Raw genomic sequence first — 19,526 nt, forward strand, 5'->3', positions numbered from 1 at the left:
CAATATTCCCTGTGTAAATGTATTGTGGTGATTATGTCCCAGGTTTGTCAATTTAAATGAAGTGTATATTGTGTTTTTGTCATGTACATCCTTGGCATTTCATTCAGTTTGTTTTTTTCAGTACTTTTGCTCTTCCGACTGATCAATAGTATTTGCTTAAAAGTGAATGAGGTTTATGTTCAGGAAGTTGTGTAAGGGCTGCTACATTGTTCTGATGTTGGAATCTTGTTTTCCAGTGGTTTTTGCTGGAAACTCTGAAAAGCACCAGAAGAGGAAATGGTTGTAGACATTTAAAAATCAGTTATTGGTAGATGTTTTCATTATAAAATCTCGGAACTTCAGATCTGGGAGTATAATATTGTAAAGGGTTTTGTTAGCTGGGTTTTACATTATAATTCCACTTAAAGTGTAAACAATTTTGGCCTTGTAAAGTATGTGGCAGCAGTTTACATTCATTGTTTTTTCCTTGTTTTATAGTATTATTTTTTATTCTCTCCCCTCATGCCAGAAAAGGCCATTTTATTTTGTTTTTAGAATGTTTGCAATAAAATACAAAATTAAATTTTACTTTTAACAATCAATGAATAATATTTGTTTAATGTTTATGGTTTGAATATGGATTGTACTTTTGTATTTTTCAGTTTTTTCTTTTTCTTTCTTCACAAAAGCAGTGGCTCTCAACTAGGTTTTTCTTCAGGCCCCAAATTTTACATTGGGCATCAAGTGGTGACCCATCACTGTACCAAAATTGTTTGTTGTACAAAAAAAATTTAAAAATGTTTTAATATAAAACATTATTAATAAAATTAAGTTAATGGCACTGTCGAAGTCTGTTCCCCCTATGTTTCCCCTTAGTGTCACGAACCCCGCTTCTCTGCCCCATCTCCGCTTCCGCGAGCATGCACACATGCACTCCGTGAGCGTGCTCGCTTCCCACTCCCTCGCTCCGCCCCCTTGAGCTCGTACGCTCTTTTTCCTCCCTCGGGCTTCCACGCCTGGTTTTGCTATTACGAGCTCTCGCTCGTAAACTCTCTCCCCCCTCTGACTCATGCTCGCTTCTCACGCGCTTCAGCCAGAACATTATGACCACCTGCACTCACGCGCTTCCCATCCCCACACATTAGTAACACCTGCACTCGTCTCATCACTCATATTCGTTACACCCGCACCGCTCGTTAGTTCCCCTATATTACTCACTATCTTTTCGTTTGTTTGGGGTTGGTTATTGTATTTAGTTCCCCGTGTCTTGACCCCCGCTAGTCTCATCTAGTTTTGCCCCCCCGCTAGTCTCATCTAGTTTTGACCTCCCTACTCGTTACCTTTTTAGCTTGCCAGCTCCCTAGTTGTTAACTGTTTTCCCGTCCTCGACCCTCTTGTTATTGTTATTCTGTTTACCCCGGCTTTGACCCTCGCTCCCCTCGACTACTCTCCCGGATTTGCCCCCTTTACTCTCCTTGATTCCCCGGCTTTCGACTCTACGCATTCCCTGACCATTCTTCACTGGATTTGCCCTGTTTTTGTACTTTTGCCTGCACTGCTTTTACTAACAATAAAAGCAGTTCTCACCGACATTGTGACTGTCTCATCTTTTGTGTTTGTGTGCGGGTTACACTTAGGTTAGTGTCGAAGTTTGTTACTCCCTATGTTTAATGTTTAACGGCAATACGGGGAACACTAATACGGGGAAACATAGGGGGTTGTGTCGAAGTCTTCCCCTTCTCATGAACTACGGGTTATTAAAATGGTCATATTATGTATTAACAACATTTTAAAAAATTGTGCCGTTAAAAGAATTTTATGTTAATGCATTAACTTTGACAGCACTAATATATATATATATATATATATATATATATATATATATATATATATATATATATATATATATATATATATATATTATGTAGTCAGCTGCATTTAGCTTTTTTTCTCCTGCTGTCCGCAAACCCATTTTGGGTCATGAATCATAAGTTGAGAACCACTGTCATAAAGTGCATCATCTCATCATGTTTGTTTTTTGTCTTTTTCCCTGCATGATTTCATTGTGTGTTGTATCTGTATCAACCTTGTGACCCCAGCCTTAGCCGTCCTGCTGAATGCCAGTTTGATCCCTGGTGTGAGGGTATGTGCCCTTGGACTACATCGTGGAAGCCAGCACCATGCAGTCCATGGGCATATACACTTGCCTCAAGGCCTAGATCTTCACAGAGAAACCACTGTCTTCAAAAGACCTTAACAAGTCAGCCTGCAGTTCAGTTAGGGAAACAAGGACCATATATTCTAAAGTGTCTCTGTTTGTCTCTTGTCCCCTTACACTCCCATGCTTTAGGGCTTCATTGGAATTCCAGGCATCTTTGGTCTCCCCGGACCTGACGGAGAAAGAGTGAGTTTGTTTGCTGCTGCTGTCCATATTATTAAAGGAATAGTTCAGACAAAAAAAAAAAAAAAAATCTGTCATTATTGACATCATTATTCACCTGTCAATCTCAACAAAATACAAAATAAAACACCCAAAAAAGCATAATAGAAGTATTATAAAAGTCAAATGATCGGTTTGTGTGAGGAACAGACTTAAATTTAAGTCTATCGGCTTACTACTGCTACTACTACTACTACTACTATTGCTACTACTACTACTACTACTACTACAAAAAAAAAAAGTTTCAGGTGAACTACTACTTTTATAACTAGAGTCCAGCTTTTTTCCCTTAAGGCTTTAATAAAATGTTCTGGCATGATGGAGACTTACAGTCTTGGTTTTAGTTGCCCCTAGAGTAATTACTAATGGAAGAAAGCCTACACCCATGCACATGTGTCATACATGTATTATTCTGCTTCATAATGGTGGCTTGTAAATCCAAAGTACATGCTTTGAATCGGAAGTCTGATGAAATGGGCCACACTCCACTAAAACCACAAAGATCCTCATGCAAAACCATAGTTAGTCTCGGTTCTCATGATATTTTCTCAGGAACCTCAAGCTGGCAAATTCCAGCCTGCAATTCTGTGTGGAAATAGCAATATACTGTAAGCCCTCGAGAGCTGTAATATGGCCTGCTGTGGATTAGCCAGATCAAGTCTCCTATTTTCAGGCCCAGAGGGACAGAGTTCACAGCATTCTGAGAGACCTTTGTGCCCATGAGAATAGAAAGACCTTTCAGCATCCACATGTAAGCTCTGTTGCAAAACCTATGAGCTGCGTCACTGCCTATAGAGCCTACAGGGAAGCTGCATTCTTAGGGACGTTCAGACCGAAAGCTAGACGCACAACCTGTAGAACAAAATGGAGGAGAAGTCTTGAAATGTCTTGGTCTTGAAGTGTGTTTTCTAACTTGACATGGCTCCTACTTGAGACTCTGTAAATACAGCAAAATGCAGTGCAATGGTGTAAGACATCTGTATAGTGCATGTTTACATTGAAAACCAATTGAAAAACAGAGCACAATGGACAAAAAACATGTCTGGTAGACATGTCTGGTAGAAAGAGCATTATGCACGCCCCCTCCTTTATACCTGTATGTCCGGGGGAGTGGCATACAATACCACTCGCCAATTCCAATTTGCCTTTTATAAAATATCAGAAGGTGTCTCGGGCTCCCAAGAGTGACCACTAGTGTCACTAGGTCGACACATTGTCTCGTTCCCTCCATCAGGATAACTTGATTTTTACGCACATTTTCATTCAACATGCCATTTTCCCCCCATTTTTCCTGAACTGTAGTTGTGAGGCAGTTCAGAGTGTCAGCTTTTGTTTTGCTTTTTGTTTTGTTCTGCTATGCTGGGTCTGTGAAGACTTAGTTTAAAAACTAGGTTTTCAGTTTCTAAACGTTATTGTTATCTAAAGTATTCAGTTATGGAGAGCATTGTTCAAAAATAAGTTGGATGAGAGCCATAAACATAGCAAAATGTATGCTTTTGAAATGAAAACGTATTAGTGTTCCTTAAAATACTGCCTGCGCAAACTGCACACTACTGTAGCTTATGAAACAGAACAAGACTGTTACAGTACATTCACTTGGATTGTTAATTCTTTTTAGGGTTTTCTCTTGCTGTTTTGTTCTTCTGTTCTTTATAACCTGTCTCTTCTGTCTTTCTCTCCTTCTGTCTGCTGTCTCCCCTTAGGGTTTACCTGGTGTTCCTGGGAAGAAGGGCAAGACGGGTAGGCCGGTAAAGTTTTCTCTCACCATTCTTTCTAGACATCTTTTTGTGAATGACTTATGTCCAATGATTTGTAACCCTTTCACACTGTTTAACAAAGTAGATGTTTGAGACTGTTTGATTTTGTTTGTTTTGAGTTTATGGCACCCATTATCTAAAGCTATAAAGCTTTACAGTACCCTAAAGGTATTAAAAAACACCATGTCTTGACAACCATGTGCATATGTAACTGTAGGTTACATGAAGTATGGCTGTAAATCACTCATTGTAGTACTGTGCTACTGACAAAAATCTTAATGAGTGGCAACTAGCAAGTTCATTTTTGTACTTCTTTTATTTACTTTGTTCCAAGAAATTCAAAAGGAAAGTGAGTTGCAAGATCCTATGGCTTTAAATTCCTGTTAGATTTAATTAATTCCCCCTTTGTGAATAAGAGAACAGGTTCTCAAGGATGAAAAATTCAGTGCAGATATTTTGTTGTTGCCTTGCTGTGATGATGTATTTTTGCTTATACTATATAAGTAGCAGTCTCATTAAAATGAAATGCCAGTCATCTTTTCCACAGTAATTGTTTTCCACAATAGTTGAGCAAGTGGAAACAAATTATCTGAACAAAAGAGTACTCTGTCATAGCATTATTATGACACATAATTCTACTTAAATGTATATTTGTCATTATTGCTGATGAAACAGTAAGTACCTTCTTTATATCCACAATAACCCAAATGACTGGCATTGTGAGTCTGCATAATTTAAAATGAACTTAACTTGTCTTTAAGAACTGAAGCTTTTCGTTTTCTCAACAACTAGCAATTATGTGTCGTTCTCTCTAGATTCAAGGCACAAAAGTAGTGCCAAGCACATTCGTCTCTTCTCAATAAACAGTTTTGGAATTCTGAAATGCCTTTTGATGGACAGCACAAGTACAGTACATATTCCTCATATTCCACGGCCATAACTTGCTGTTTGCATTGTGTTGGAGGACAAAAAATATCTCAAGTGTTGACTTTGGCCCTGGGACAAGCACGCGTTCAGCACACAGTAGAGTGTGATGTCATAGCTGTTGTCCTCTTATATAATGTAACAGTAGATGGAGGAGAAACAGCTATGTCAGCGAATCCCTGGCGGTCCTCCTCTTTCTCGATTTTCATGGCTGTTGCCAGCACAAGGAAACACTCAGCCATGGAATTTCCTATTGGGTTGACAGAGACGAGAACTGAGCTTGTTTCTCTGACTCCTGGCATCAATCATCAGACTCTGTTGTACAATTTTTCTTCAAAAGAAAACAAACTTCAGTTCAGTAGCTCCATTCTCACCTATAATTAGTTCTTGCATTCATACTGTTATTCTCACGTGCTTGTAATTGATTAACAAAGTTTAAACTTAAAAGAAAAGTTATCCTGAAAATTACAATTCTCTCATTATTTACTGATAAGTCACCCCTGTTCTCGCTTCCATACATTGGCTTCCAGTTAGTTACAGAGTTAAATTTTAGTTTCAGCTGAATATTTATAAAGCCTTGCATGGTCTAGCCCTTCAGCACTTTGCTGAACTACTTCAACTACATTCTGCACCTAGGTCTCTTCGATCATCAAATCAGGTCTCTTCTCTGTTCCTTGTTCCCATTTGAAAACAAAAGGTGATCGGGTGTTTGTAGTTGTGGCCGCTGGTTATGGAATGCACTTTAGAAGAAGACTCGCAGACTTTAGTGAAATTTAAGATAACATTTATTTGATGAATATAACATTTGATGAAGAAAAGTAATGCCTCTCTTTGGCATAAGTCTATTCAATGGTCTGGCGATTCGAAGACGTTGTACTCTGAACAGTCATATCCTGCCAGAGATAGGAGGCAGGGCGAGGAGCCTACCCCTGTGCAGGACGGGACTCAACTAGTGGTGGTGTGGTGGTGGAGGTTGCGGTGTTAGCACACTGAAAAAGCAATGTGATAGATTGTGAGCAGACCTATAAAGCAATTGCTTACATGTGATTGGGTAAAAATTACCTAGCTAATGGTGCGATGATGTACAGCTGCTAGTCTTCCTGCTAGAACTACGCTGTGCTTACATTTCCATTTGTTGTTAGGTCTTCTTCCTCATTGGCCATATTTAAATCTAGATTGAAGACACATTTTTTTCTCTATCCTATGATGTTGTTTGAGAAATATAGGTTTTTTTATTTGTATGTTTTACAATGTTTTATTAGTTTGCTCTTTTAACATTTTTAAATCTCTATTTATTCTGGTATTATTTAAAAAAAAATGTTTTTGTAAAGCACTTTGGTTACAAAACGTATTGTTTTTAAATGTGGTATATACATATTGCAATAGGTTTTGGTGACAAACATGAGCTTCTTGAACTATCGATTTTGATTGTTGAACTGACAAAAACAGGATATTTGCTGATCGTCACTGGCAAAGTATAAGGGGGCATTCACACCAAATGTATTTTTGCTTCTGTTGCTAGACAGACATGTTTGACTTTTGTACCATATTTCCCAGTTTTGTCAGCATCTTGTGCAGGTGCACCGTCTTTTATACAACCTGGTCTCATAGAATGAACATTGCTCTATGTACATTTTTGCAAACTGACTTTTACGTGCCGCCTTCTACATTTTGCTACAGTTCACTGGTGAAATGAACACTAGAGGCGTTACAACAACTGTGCGTTTTATTCATTGTTACACAAATCACGATATCAAAACACTTCTACTTTAATGCATGGTTTTAAAAATGATACATTTTAACATTTGTATTACAGACCAACCTACATACACACATTTATTCCTATTTTGTTAGCTTCTTGGTAGCGCACCTAATAGCGCATTGGACTTTGGACTCAACAGCCGCGATTTGAGTCCAGTCAAAGACGCATGAAGTGGCATAGTGGTAAATGTATTTTTCTTCTTCTTTTTTTTTCATTTCGAATTTGCATTTTAAAACACTTATCGGTTAGGATTAGGTGCTGGTGAAGCGTAAGGATGTCTGTTTTGTTAAACTCTCATTGATCTACGTTTTACTTATTAAAAACTCCATCTAATATTCACCTTTATAACTTCATCTGATTACAACCGCATTTCACTCGGATTTGGTGCCCCCATTGGACATTTCATTTGAAAACTGCAGCCAAACATGGAATGAAGCATGCATTTCCGCAAAAAATTTTAGCAAAAATTTTGCAATGCTCACATAAATTTCATGAGGCTGGTTTTATTGACACCGTGCCAAGTTAAAAAGAACTTCAACTGTTCAAACACGCCTCAAGATACCTGCACTGTACTCTATTTGTGACAATGCGTCTATCTTTTTATTTTTTTGCACAATGGCCTATTCAGTGTGAATGGCCCCTTAGATGGCTCTGATATAAAAATGCTGAGTGAGGAGAAGGATAGACTGGCAGTACAAGAATAAAGTGCCAGTGTTTTAACATTGTAATAAATTATTAGTTTCATAATAACTGCACAGTCCTGCCCCTAATAACAATAATAATACGAAAGCATACATTTTATTTGTTTTACTCACATGCTCTAGCAATTATAAAATAATTTTGTCTCTGGCCACCAGAACATTAAAACTGTACCTTACTGGCTAGAACTCTTTAATTCGTATTGCTTCTTTTCTGTGGCATGCAAACCACAGAAGACCATTTAAAATCCCTTGTAATTATTAATAATGAAAGAAAAGTGGCTCTGGTGTCACAAAGGTTTGAGCAGGATTACAGTGAAGGGCTGATGTTTACCATGTGGTTACTGGAAACAGCAATGCACAAATGGTATCAGCCCTGAATCTAATTATGATTTTTCTATAGCTGCCTTTCCACCATCAGGCCAAACGGTTCTCATGGCAAAACCATACTGTTTTGTGCCAGACCAGTTGGTTTCTTTTTCCACTGTGGTGCTGCGAAATTAGGATTAGAATGTACATAACATATACCTCAGTTGGTGGCGACATGAGAGGTGAACATTAAAGCAAGTGAGCTATGGAGGATGATCACATATTCCAGTTTTTACTTTGCTAAAGCACAGGAAACACATGGCTCATGTAGCAAAAAGGAAAGCAAAGAGTAAAAGATGAGAGCTTTACTGTCATATGCTATGGGGATTTGTATGCCACTGGACATGAACACACAAAAAGATAAAAGTTCCCAGAGTAGCTAAAAAGGACATTTATTGACAAAATATTATATGATTAATACATTTGTATATTATATGATCTTAAATAAGCTAGCTAGCATAATCTACCTTCCTGACAAAAAAGCATGTAGAAAAATAATGTACTATACTAGTTTAACCGTCATCATAAAATCATGAAGATGCACTAAACATGCACACATTTTTATAAAACTTCACTTAAATATTAGCAAACTTGTCCAGCTACTTTGGTATTGGAAAATTGACAATCGTAAGTTGACATATACTATAACCATTTCTCCAGCACTGTTGATCATGGTTAGCCAACCATATACTGAGAAAAAAAAATTCTAGAGCTGACGGTTTGTATTCGTATCTTGCTGAACTGTACTCAAGTAGAAATGGTACTGGATCCTTTCCTCACTGTGCTCAGAAACGATTAGCCTGATGGTGGAAAAGTGCTTTATGGCTTGCTCTGCTAAGCTCTACTGTCTCTCACATGTGTGTGCTCAGGGCTTTCCAGGAGATTTCGGGGAGCGAGGACCACCGGGACCTGATGGAAACCCAGTAAGTTGAGCTGCAACAACCATGAGACTGACTGCCATGTGAGGAAATGTTAAACAAATGCTTCTAATGCTAATTTTTCATCTTTATAGTGTTGTGAATTCAAAGAGTTGTTTAGGATTAGATGCTTGAAGTTTTGTTTATGATCAGGTTTAGAACATTAGGAAAGAGGATTGCCACACAAAAGGAGAAATGTTTTCCGAAAACGTCATCCGAGGCAGGGTTATTATAATTTGGAATTTTTTATTTATCTATATATATACTCCATATACTAATTATATCTAGTTATCTTTTTGTCAACTTGTCTTTTCAATTTAGTTTCAATTTAACGACAAAAGCTTGCAACTATTTATAAATATTGAAAAAGTATGCATGCAATGATTCTGCTGTTTACTTAACAGAGCCAAGTTGTTATTGGTTTTTGCTAATTTTATTCAGAAATGTAATTTGTCTGTGTCAATAATATTTATAAAATAATCAAGTTTGATACAATTAAACAGGATATGCACCCTAAATATGGTTTTTAGACCGTCAAAAAAAGGAATACATTCACTTTCATTGTTTAAAGGAGGAGGCCTGAAATTAAAACCTTAAAAATCTTAAATTCTGTTTTTATGAAGAAAGAAACTCAGATACATCTTGGATGGCTCGAGGGTGAGTAAATTATCAGCAAATTTTCATTTTTGGGTGAACGATTCATTTAATATGTATTTAAATATAAATGCTGGTCAATAAATGACACATCATACAATTATGAAGCTCAGACTTTATTTACACCAACAGGCTACAATGTAAACATGTTAGTCAAATACACTAATATGCCTTGGTTGCTTTCTGTGTATTATTCTGGAGTTAAAAACGGTTCTTACATTCATACAGTCAGGAACATCACTATATTTTTTGAAGTTGTGACCAAATCAGACAAGAAAACAGGACAAAAACATTTTTAACTTCCGAATGAGAGATGTTTATGATGATGAACAGGTAGACGTGTGCACTCTCCGGTCACACATCATGCTCGCCGGGGAAAAGAAATGAATCGTTTATAAAATATATTTAAATGTCCGAGAAAGTCAGATTTGGCAAAATTTGTGCTGTTTTCAGACCTGTACACTTGGCATGGATCAAAAGGAATTTTTTATGTTCCCTTTAAGCGCTGAGAAAAGTGCTTTGGGAACAATCCTACATGTTTGTGACCAGCTGAAATATGTGTGTAACACGTCAATGAACATTGACCGGGAATTTATAGCCTCGGTTGGTGTAATCATTGAATGCACCTGTGACTGGGCTATAAATGGATGCACCACCAGTGTGTCGGCAGATCCTTTTCTTCAGAGCATCTGTGTCCTCTGTGATTCCTTGGGGCTTTTTGCACGTGAGACCGTTTCAGTTGTGGCTCAAAGCCAGGGGCTTTCATCCAAGGGCCGGTCCCCTAAGGCAGATAAGGGTTACGAGCCACGCGCTTCGTAACCTTTCTATATGGTTCAGACCCCTGTTACTCACTGAAATACTTCCTCCAGTATCTGAGAGGCTGCCATGTCCTGGTGCGGGTGGACAACACAGCAGTAGTCTCTTACATAAACCATCAAGGAGGTCTGCGTTCACGCCAGCTGAACAGACTGCACGGCAGATTCTCCTTTGGGCCCAGGGCAAGCTCCTGAAAATCAGAGCAGTTTATATCCCTGGATGCCTGAATGTGGGAGCAGAAAATACAGACGGGGGAGTGGAAACTCCACCCCGAGGTAGTCAATCAAATCTGACTGAGATTTTACAGAGCAGAAGTGACCTCTTCGCCTCTCAACAGACAGCACAATGTCCCTCTACTTCTCTCTGAGTCACCCAGCACCCCTGGGTCTGGATGCGATGGCACATACATGGCCCAGAATGCGCCTGTATGTGTTTCCTCTGGTTTCTCTGCTCCCGGGAGTCTTGGCCAGAGTTCGCCTGCAAGGGTCTTGCCTCTTACTGATAGCGCCGTGCTGGCCGAACAGGGTATGGTTCTCGGAGATAATGTCTCTCCTCAACAGCTCGCCTTGGCCGATTCTGGACAGGAGGGACCTTCTGTCTCAGGCCCAGGGGACAATATTTAACCCCTGGCCCCCATTTCTTGTTTGGCCCCTGAAGGGTACCAACTAAGGGACACTGGTTTTTCACCTGAAGTTATCGAGACCTAGGGCTCCCTCTACTAGAAGAAGTTATGCCAACAAATGGGGTGTCTTTTAAAGATGGTGCAGTGCACATAATGCAGATCCAGTTAACTGCCAGATTGCTTCAGTTCTGGACTTCCTGCAGGAAAAATTATCAGCAGGCTCATGCCCCGCCACTCTCAGGGTTTATGTGGCTGCTCTATCGGCTTGCCACGCCTTGATTGACGGGTTGCCATTGGGGAAACATCCTCTGCTCACTCACTTCGTTCGTGGAGCCATGCGATTGAGACCTCCTGCTAGGACCAGGATCCCTTCATGGGACTTAACGATAGTCCTTGAGGGTCTGGTTGAGACCCCCTTTGAACCTCTAGAGTCAGCGTCTGATAAACTTCTGACTCTCAAGATGGTTTTTCTTATGGCGATTACTTCTCTAAAAAAGAATTGAGGATCTGCAGGCTCTGTCTGTCTGTCTTGCCATCCTGCTTAGATTTTGCCCCAGGAATGGCTAAAGAAATAGTGCACCCTCATCCTGGCTACCTGCCTAAGGTTCCTTTCTCAGCTGTACATCTGGTCACTCTTGAAGCTTTCTGTTCCCCTCCGTTTACAACTCCGGATCAGGAAAGACTTCACGGACTGTGTCCAGTCCGTGCCCTTCAGGCTTATGTCCATCGCACTTGCCAGTGGCGTAAGTCAGGGCAACTATTCGTTTGTCATGGGGGCCATAACAAAGGGGCGGCCTCCAGTAGATATCAGGGCTCACTCTACCAGAGGGGTCGCCGCCTCTAAAGCTTTGGCCATAGGTGTCCCTCTGCAACATGTTTGTTATGCGGCAGGCTGGTCCTCTCCGCACACATTCATAAGATTTTATAGTTTGGATGTTCATGCTACTCCTGGCTCATGTCTGAGACCTCTCACGCTCTTGTGAGCACAACTACAAAACCGTAAGGGGTTCAGACATCCGCAGTGCGGCATCGTGGGTATACTCGTTCCAAAAATACTAAATCAGTGCAGCATCAAAGTGAAGCTTTTTGATAGGGAACATCTCGGGTTACTTAACTGTAAACCCTGTTCCCTGATAAAAGTGGAACAAGATGCTGCGAAGATTTAGTGCTTTGGGAACGTCTTTAGGAGTGACCAGCAGTGAATATGTGTGCAACACATCTATTAAATTGACTAGAATTTATATCTTCCGCCGGTGACATCATCAGAATGCACTATAAATAGATGCGCCAGAGGGGCATCGTTGGGTATTTTGTCTGAAGAGCAGTCCTGGGGCATCCTCAGTGTGGCAATGAAGCGCAGCATCTCGTTCTAAGAGAAGACATGGACAACATATAGGTGTCAGTTTACGGCTCTCCCCATTCATTTGTACGCTAGTTGACCGTTACACACTCTCCTATGGTAAAAACACAGGGGTTGTTATCTCAGTATAAAAGATCTCTGGGAGTACCATGTTTTTATGATGCCTCTTCAACTACAACTCTTAAAAACACATCTCGAGACACTTGCTTTCTGCACTTTTAGTTGCACTTTGTCTATTCTATTTAGTGCAAGGATGCATTCGGTCGGTGTGAATGTTGCTTTAAGATGGCCCTGATGTGTCATGTAAAGATGCAGAGCAAGAACAATGGTAGATTGTGGTGGCACAAGACATAAGTTTCAGTCTTTTAATTCTGGACACAGTTTCAGTTTTTGCGTTGTTCTTTTTATTTCATTTAAATTTAAAATGTTTTCATTTAGTTTCTGAAGGTGAAACGTCTCTCTGGCCTCTGCATGCCCTCTTCCTCTCTGTCATACATTGTCATGCACACATGGTTATACAAGCTGACAGGGCCACTCAAACCACTTAAAAAAAAAAAAAAATAAATGTTTTATTTGTGCAACTGCACATACACAAGCCAGTTTGGCTCCCAGTGTGTACTGCTCAGCACTGATTCATGAAATACTGGTAATGGGAAAATCATCTACCCTACTGGAGTCTACAGCAGAAATCAGTTTTTGCCATTACAGTGGTTGCTTCACTTGTGATTGTTTTACCATATTTAATTTTTCCCTAAATTACCTAATATTTCATACTTTCTGTATTTTTCATGTTTCCATGTCCCAATGGTTTTTGGCCGCTTATTTGCATATTATAAGTTATGACAGAAGACATACAGTAGTTGTGATGTATGAGTAATGCAATAAATGTATAATATCAAAAGCAAAGCCACAATTCACTATCTTTTAGTGGTGCTCTTTAAAGCAAGCATTACAATTATTATTGATTGTACTTAGAGTTAGGGATTTGCAAAAACCCCTAACCCTAATTATTAAGCTTTGGCACATAACTATCCCCGCATCATTTGTACTATGTACTATTTCTAAGACAATGAAGCAGGTGAAAAAAACACCAAAGGCTCACCTAGAAGATCCCAAGCATATATCTAGGGACCAGTAAACCATAGAGAGTTGTGGGTTGGGCTATTTTGATTTCAGCCAGTAAGCTGCCACCTAGCAACCAACCAAAACACCCCTTAGAAAAGCACTAAAACAACCACACAGAACACCCTTTGGAGCCACATAGTAACCACCTAGAACACTCCATTTAAACCCAGTAAAAAAAACACAAAGAAAATAGCTTAAGCAACCACATAGCAATGCCCTGGCAACCACCCTTAACACCCTTTGAACCACCTAGCAACCTCCTAGAACAACCATAGTAACATACCAAAAACCACACAGAACACCTCAGCAGCAAATGTACACTACAAAACAGCTTCAGTAAGGAGTCAATTGCGCTCAGCTTAGTTCAAATATACAAGCATGTGAGTCAACTTTATGTCCTTGCTACTATCACACAATGTATCACAAGAGCACACTTGAGCTGTCTGTAGCTGAGCCCTCTTTCTCTGGCAGTAGTTAAGCACTAGCCTGGCTGCCTGACCCTCTCAACTCCCTGTGGAACTGTATCCCTAACCACATCACACAGGGAGAGGACACAGTCTTCTCTCCTTCTCAGTCCTCTTCTTTCATCAGTGGTCAGTCGGCAAGGGCAGCCAATCCTGTGACATCTATCTCCTCTCTTTCAAAAGAACAAGGAAAGAGAAAATACCCAGGGGAATTTTTTGGCCTGATGGTGAGGATGGAAGTAGGAATGCCAGTTAGTTGTTGACCAGTCACCCCACAACACCCCACAACAAAACACTTCTCTGTGCTCCTCAGTGGATCACTTTCATTGGTACAGATTAGCCTGCTATCAGGGAACAGAGATTTCACCCCTTCTTTTCCCTTCTCTCAGCACAGACCTGCTTTGGCAACACTGAGCTGTCTTTTCAGTGAGACTCTGTTGTGCCTGTAATGCTCAATATGTGCACTCTTTTTCTCATAGGGGAAGATTGGTGCCTCAGGTCCTGTTGGCATCCCTGGCCTTATTGTGAGTAAACTAACATTGTATGATTGACATGTTTACCTTCTTGCTATAGTTTTTTCATTGCTATCGATGAGTCTCATTCACTAACCAACTGTATGCACTTATATATGTGTGTGCTATCATTTTCACAGATATCAAATTTCATAAGTACGTTTACATTTACAATTTGGGATAACATTTAAATCTGCCACAAATATGGAAACATTTAAGCCAATATAGTTTTTTACTATATTATTTACTAACTGCAGGCACACTCTCCCTGATTTGGAATTATATGGATTCATTTTCTGCATTCATCAAAGTTAGAATGAGGGCACAGTAAGAACAAATGTGTGTCTGTATGCACCTGTTGTGAATACAGGTGAAATTTTAGCATGAACCTGTTTGAGAATTACTAGTGAATGAGACCCCACTATTCCATATCTTCCTCTGAGTATTGTATAGTATATGAAAGTTTTTTATTTATAATATGTTTATATTCTTAGTATGTGTCTTTGTTTAATGGCAGGGTGATATGGGCCTGGTTGGAAACATGGGTCTTCCTGGGCCAGTGGGACTTAAGGTGATTAAATGAGTTACTAATATTAGCACATCTATTAGGCTTAGGGTTGAATAACCCTAGGGTTAGGAGGCAGTGTAGTCTGGCATAGCAGACGTTTGAGCAGCAAAGGTCTGGGGCTTATTGCAGCTTAAACTGGCCGAGAACCAAAACTTACACAGGTAGAGCCATTTGACTGGCACGCAAAGCAACTAATCATGTATGATTTGTCATTATGTGCCATTTAGGGGCAGGATTATCTGAGATATCTAATGCCATAATAAAGACTGGCGTGGGGGAAAAATTATTTAAATATTGTCGCTCTTGGTCCGCGAGTGATTGCTTATAAAACACACTGAAAAAAAGTGGAAAATGTGTTGAGAATCTAAGTACAGCACAGAAAACCCCAGTACTGGCTATTTAACACACATAACTATGAAAACAAAGCGGAATATTCAGTTGAGCTTGTGGATATCTGCTTTAATTGCTACTATATTCCTCAAACGACACTCATTTATATATCTTTAAAAGATTTGATGTCACTAACCTGGCAATCTAATCCAGTGATAAATTAATCTTTAAAAGTCCTGTCTCAAGCTTAATCCATTGGTTGAGCCAGATGTTGACATGTCAAACAATCAATGCATCAGTGTTTAAACAGCGAAATCAACTTAGAAATGGCTTTCCTATAGCTGTCTTTGCAAATTATGCTGAGATAGGAAAACATATTTCAACATCGAAAAACAGATCCATCTCCATCTGAGAATCTTCAAAGCACTTAAATTTTTCTTGATTACAATTAGGTATTCTGACTTTCTATATTAACACATTTCATGAATTCCAAATTTATGTGACTTCTTTTAATATCAGCAAATATTGAAGACAAAGCCATTTACTCAGGGATTCATTCAGTTTGCCTTCAAGGGCCAACCACAGTGTTTGCAAGGCATGAGCTCCATCCATAAAGCAATGGCCAATTGTACTATTCCTTCATTTTAACTTGTGTCTCTCTGGTGTCACGCAGGGTGTGCCAGGAAACCCAGGAGAACCTGGACTGAAAGGTGATAAGGTGATCTGAATACACTTTATTAGATTTTGTTTGTTCTGGATTTGATTGCAACAGTTAGAATGAAAGAGTAGGGTGAATTCAGGGAAATTGGGGTGCTTTTACCGTGAGATGACTGTAAAAAGTTGACCAATAAAGACAGCGTGACATCAACATGTACCATATTTATTTTCTTAAAGGTTAAGTTCAACCACAAATGATAATTCTGCATCATTTACTTACCCTCCTGTTGTTTCAGACCCATATTAACTTTTTTTCCATGGAACAAAAGATGTTAGGCAGAATGTTATGAACTTATAGCTTCAATGACCATTCATTTGTATTATATAGAGCATAAACATTTAAAAAAATGTCTACTCATGTATTTCACGAAAACAAACGTAATATGGATTTGTCACTTTACATAAAACCATCTGCCAAATCCATAAATATAATGTAATAAATGAGTAAATGGTGAATTTTCATTTTTGGGTGAACTGTCCTTTAATGCATGTTGCATTAACACTATTGCAATACAAAAATACAAAAAATAATCTAAATGTAATAACTTGATCCACCTCTAAAATGTCCTTTTACGCTGATATCACCAAGTGCTCTTATTTTTCAACCCCTACCCTTTACTCACTTCTCATAATGAGACAACTTTTCACTATACAATCATTTTCAGATAGATTAAATCGCCATATTACAGTAAAATCGTACATGTTGACTATAATATTAGAGCTGAATGGTCAAGGGTTAAACAGTACAGCGTCTGCCTCACTGCTTTGTCAGTCCAGCTGGCAGCATTTCTGTCTACCCACTAGATGCAGTAGCTGCTGACAGCACAGAACTGAAATGTTCTGTTTTGCTGCCTGGCAAGATATCCTGAAGTATCTCTCCATGTTTTTGACAGCTGTTTTAGTCTCCATGTCTACAACTTAATATAAGCCACATTAAAACATGACCATAAATATGTGGAGAACTTGACTAATTTTGTGATTGAACTGTGGAGACTTCCTGAGAGAGTGACTTTTTGTTGTCTGTGTTGACAGGGTGAAGACGGGTTGCCAGGAGAAACCGGGGAACCTGGATTTCAAGGTGACAAGGTATTTTGTCTCACATCTTTTCCTTTCATTTATTCACTCACAGTGTACATGGTGCCCATGTTGGTCTGTGTGCACATGTGTGTACTTGTGTGTATTTGAATGAATTCAACGGGTTTCGGAATAACTGAAGGTAAATTAATACAATTTTCCAGGGTGTTCAAGGCTTACCAGGTTTACCGGGAATTCGAGGAAAGCAAGGGCCACAGGTTAATTCATAAAACTGTAAAACAGGCATGAAATATTTACTGTGGCAATTAATCTTTAGCACTGACTTAAAAAAGATCCATATAATAGTAAGCTGTTTGTACTATTGTACTCTTTGTATTCTTTTAGGGTAAGCCTGGAGATCGTGGCCCAGATGGTTTGCCAGGCCCACCTGGCCCTGAGGTAATTGTACTCATTTAAAACCATTGCAGTACAACAAGATGTCCATTCATTTGCACCTGTACTATAGAAAGCTTACACAGGTGCATTCTCACTTATAGCTACTAGCAGTGAATAAGTGACCAGAAGTTTTTTAATGAGAGTTGGAGATTTGAGGTGATGGAACTTGAGACTCAAAGACAAATAACTTGAGACTTGAATTCGACTTATAGGCCATTGACTTGAGATTTGACATTGAATCATTGGCATTTGACTTGAGACTTGAATTCAGCTCATAGGCAATTGAGTTAAGACTTGACTTGGACTGAAAGGCATTTGACTTAAGACCTGACATAAACTCTTAGGCAGTTGAATTGAGATGGCTTCGACTCATAGGCAATTGATTTGAGACTTGAATTAATCTCCTTGGCAATTAACTTGAGACAAAGGTTCATAGACTTAAGACTTGACTTAGACTCATAGGCAATTGACTTGAGACTTGACTTAGACACCTAGGCAATTGATTTCAGACTTAAATTAGACTCCTTGGCAATAAACTTGAGACTTAGACTCACAAGAAATAGACTTGAGACTTGACTTAAACTCAAAGGCAATTAACTTGAGACTTAGACTCACAAGTAATTGACATGAGACTCGACTCATAGGAAATTGACTCAAGACTAGCTCATAAGAAAACGACTTAAGTAAAAGTATTAAAGTAACTGATATTAAATGTACTTAAGTATCTAAAGTACATGTAAATTGTATAAATCAAGGAACAGTTAATTAAACCCAGGCAACTTATTTTATTGTTGGTGCTCATCATTCTCACGCCATCCCAGATGTGTATGACTTTCTTTCATCTGCAGAACACAAACAAACATTTTAGAAGAATATTTCAGCTCTATAGGTCAATTAAATGCAAGTGAATGGTGGGCATACATTTCAAGCTACAAAAAGCACTAAGGGAGCATAAAGTTATCTGTACTACTAGTGGTTAAATCCATGTCTTCTGAAGCGATTCAGTTGGTTTTGGGTGAAAACAAACCAAACTGTAACTCATTTTCACAGTATATCTTGTCATTGCAATCTCTAAGCACGATCATGATTTCAAGCTTGATTTCACTTTCTTGTGCTTGATGCATGCGCAGAGCCCAAATTTGATTCATTCAAAGACATTGATGAAACCACTGCAGTCTTATGGATTACCCTTATGCTGCATTTACGCGCTTTTTAGAGCTTTAAAGGTCTGGCCACTATTCACTTACAGTACATTGAATTGAACTACATAACAGTAATACAGTAATATTATTCTGAAAATATTTTTTTGTTTGTGTTCTGCAGAAAAAAAATATTAAAGTCATACACATCTTGGATCGAATGAGGGTGAGACAATAATGAGATTTTGGTGCATTCAAGTCAAATCAGAATGATCATATTTATGAGATTATGGGACCAATAAGCAACCACCCAGCAACCACCCAGAACACCCTGGCAATTGCTGAAACACAGTTAATACAACTTAACAGCATTGCAACAACCTGACAACCACCTAGAACACCCTGTTAAGTGCAAAGCAATGTGCAAAAACACAGAAAACCACTAATACAACTTAACAGCATAGTAACAAACTGGCAACTGCATACTATAGCAATGTGCCAAATCACACAGCAGAGTTCACCTTGATAACTGCATAGCATGCCCTAGCAACCATCCAGAAAACCCTATTTACCACATACTGTAGCATAAATGTGCAACAAAGCAAATATAACACTTTAGCGACCATCAGGAAACTAATTTTCATGAGTGCTAGTAATTATTCATACACATCATATCTTGCTTAAATGTAAAATGTAAACGCATGTGATTGACTTTCATATGAACAGGTCTGCTGGAAAAGCAGGAGACTGATTGCTCATAACCTCATTATCTCAAAGCTTTCATAATGTTTAAGCCTAAACTTGTAAAATTCATTGAAAAAAAAAAGCAGTTTCTTGTCTTGTCCAGTGGAGACAGAAAACGGAACATGTAATCTGGCACACACTTTGCTTGTAAGTTTGATT

General features: G+C 39.0%; 1 protein-coding gene across 1 annotated transcript in view; it reads left to right on the forward strand.

Moving 5' to 3' along the window:
- The window catches only part of LOC127642884 (collagen alpha-1(XXVII) chain B-like), a 122,118-nt gene that overhangs the window by 51,104 nt on the left and 51,488 nt on the right, over window positions 1-19,526 (forward strand). Inside the window, exons 11-19 of the mRNA XM_052125317.1 lie at window positions 2,330-2,383; window positions 4,123-4,167; window positions 8,799-8,852; window positions 14,367-14,411; window positions 14,917-14,970; window positions 15,971-16,015; window positions 17,047-17,100; window positions 17,253-17,306; window positions 17,434-17,487. Coding sequence (XP_051981277.1) covers window positions 2,330-2,383; window positions 4,123-4,167; window positions 8,799-8,852; window positions 14,367-14,411; window positions 14,917-14,970; window positions 15,971-16,015; window positions 17,047-17,100; window positions 17,253-17,306; window positions 17,434-17,487 — 459 coding nt within the window. The remainder of the gene's footprint in view (window positions 1-2,329; window positions 2,384-4,122; window positions 4,168-8,798; window positions 8,853-14,366; window positions 14,412-14,916; window positions 14,971-15,970; window positions 16,016-17,046; window positions 17,101-17,252; window positions 17,307-17,433; window positions 17,488-19,526) is intronic.

Source organism: Xyrauchen texanus, chromosome 4 (genome assembly GCF_025860055.1).
Source record: "Xyrauchen texanus isolate HMW12.3.18 chromosome 4, RBS_HiC_50CHRs, whole genome shotgun sequence".
NCBI classification, from domain to species: Eukaryota; Metazoa; Chordata; class Actinopteri; order Cypriniformes; family Catostomidae; genus Xyrauchen; species Xyrauchen texanus.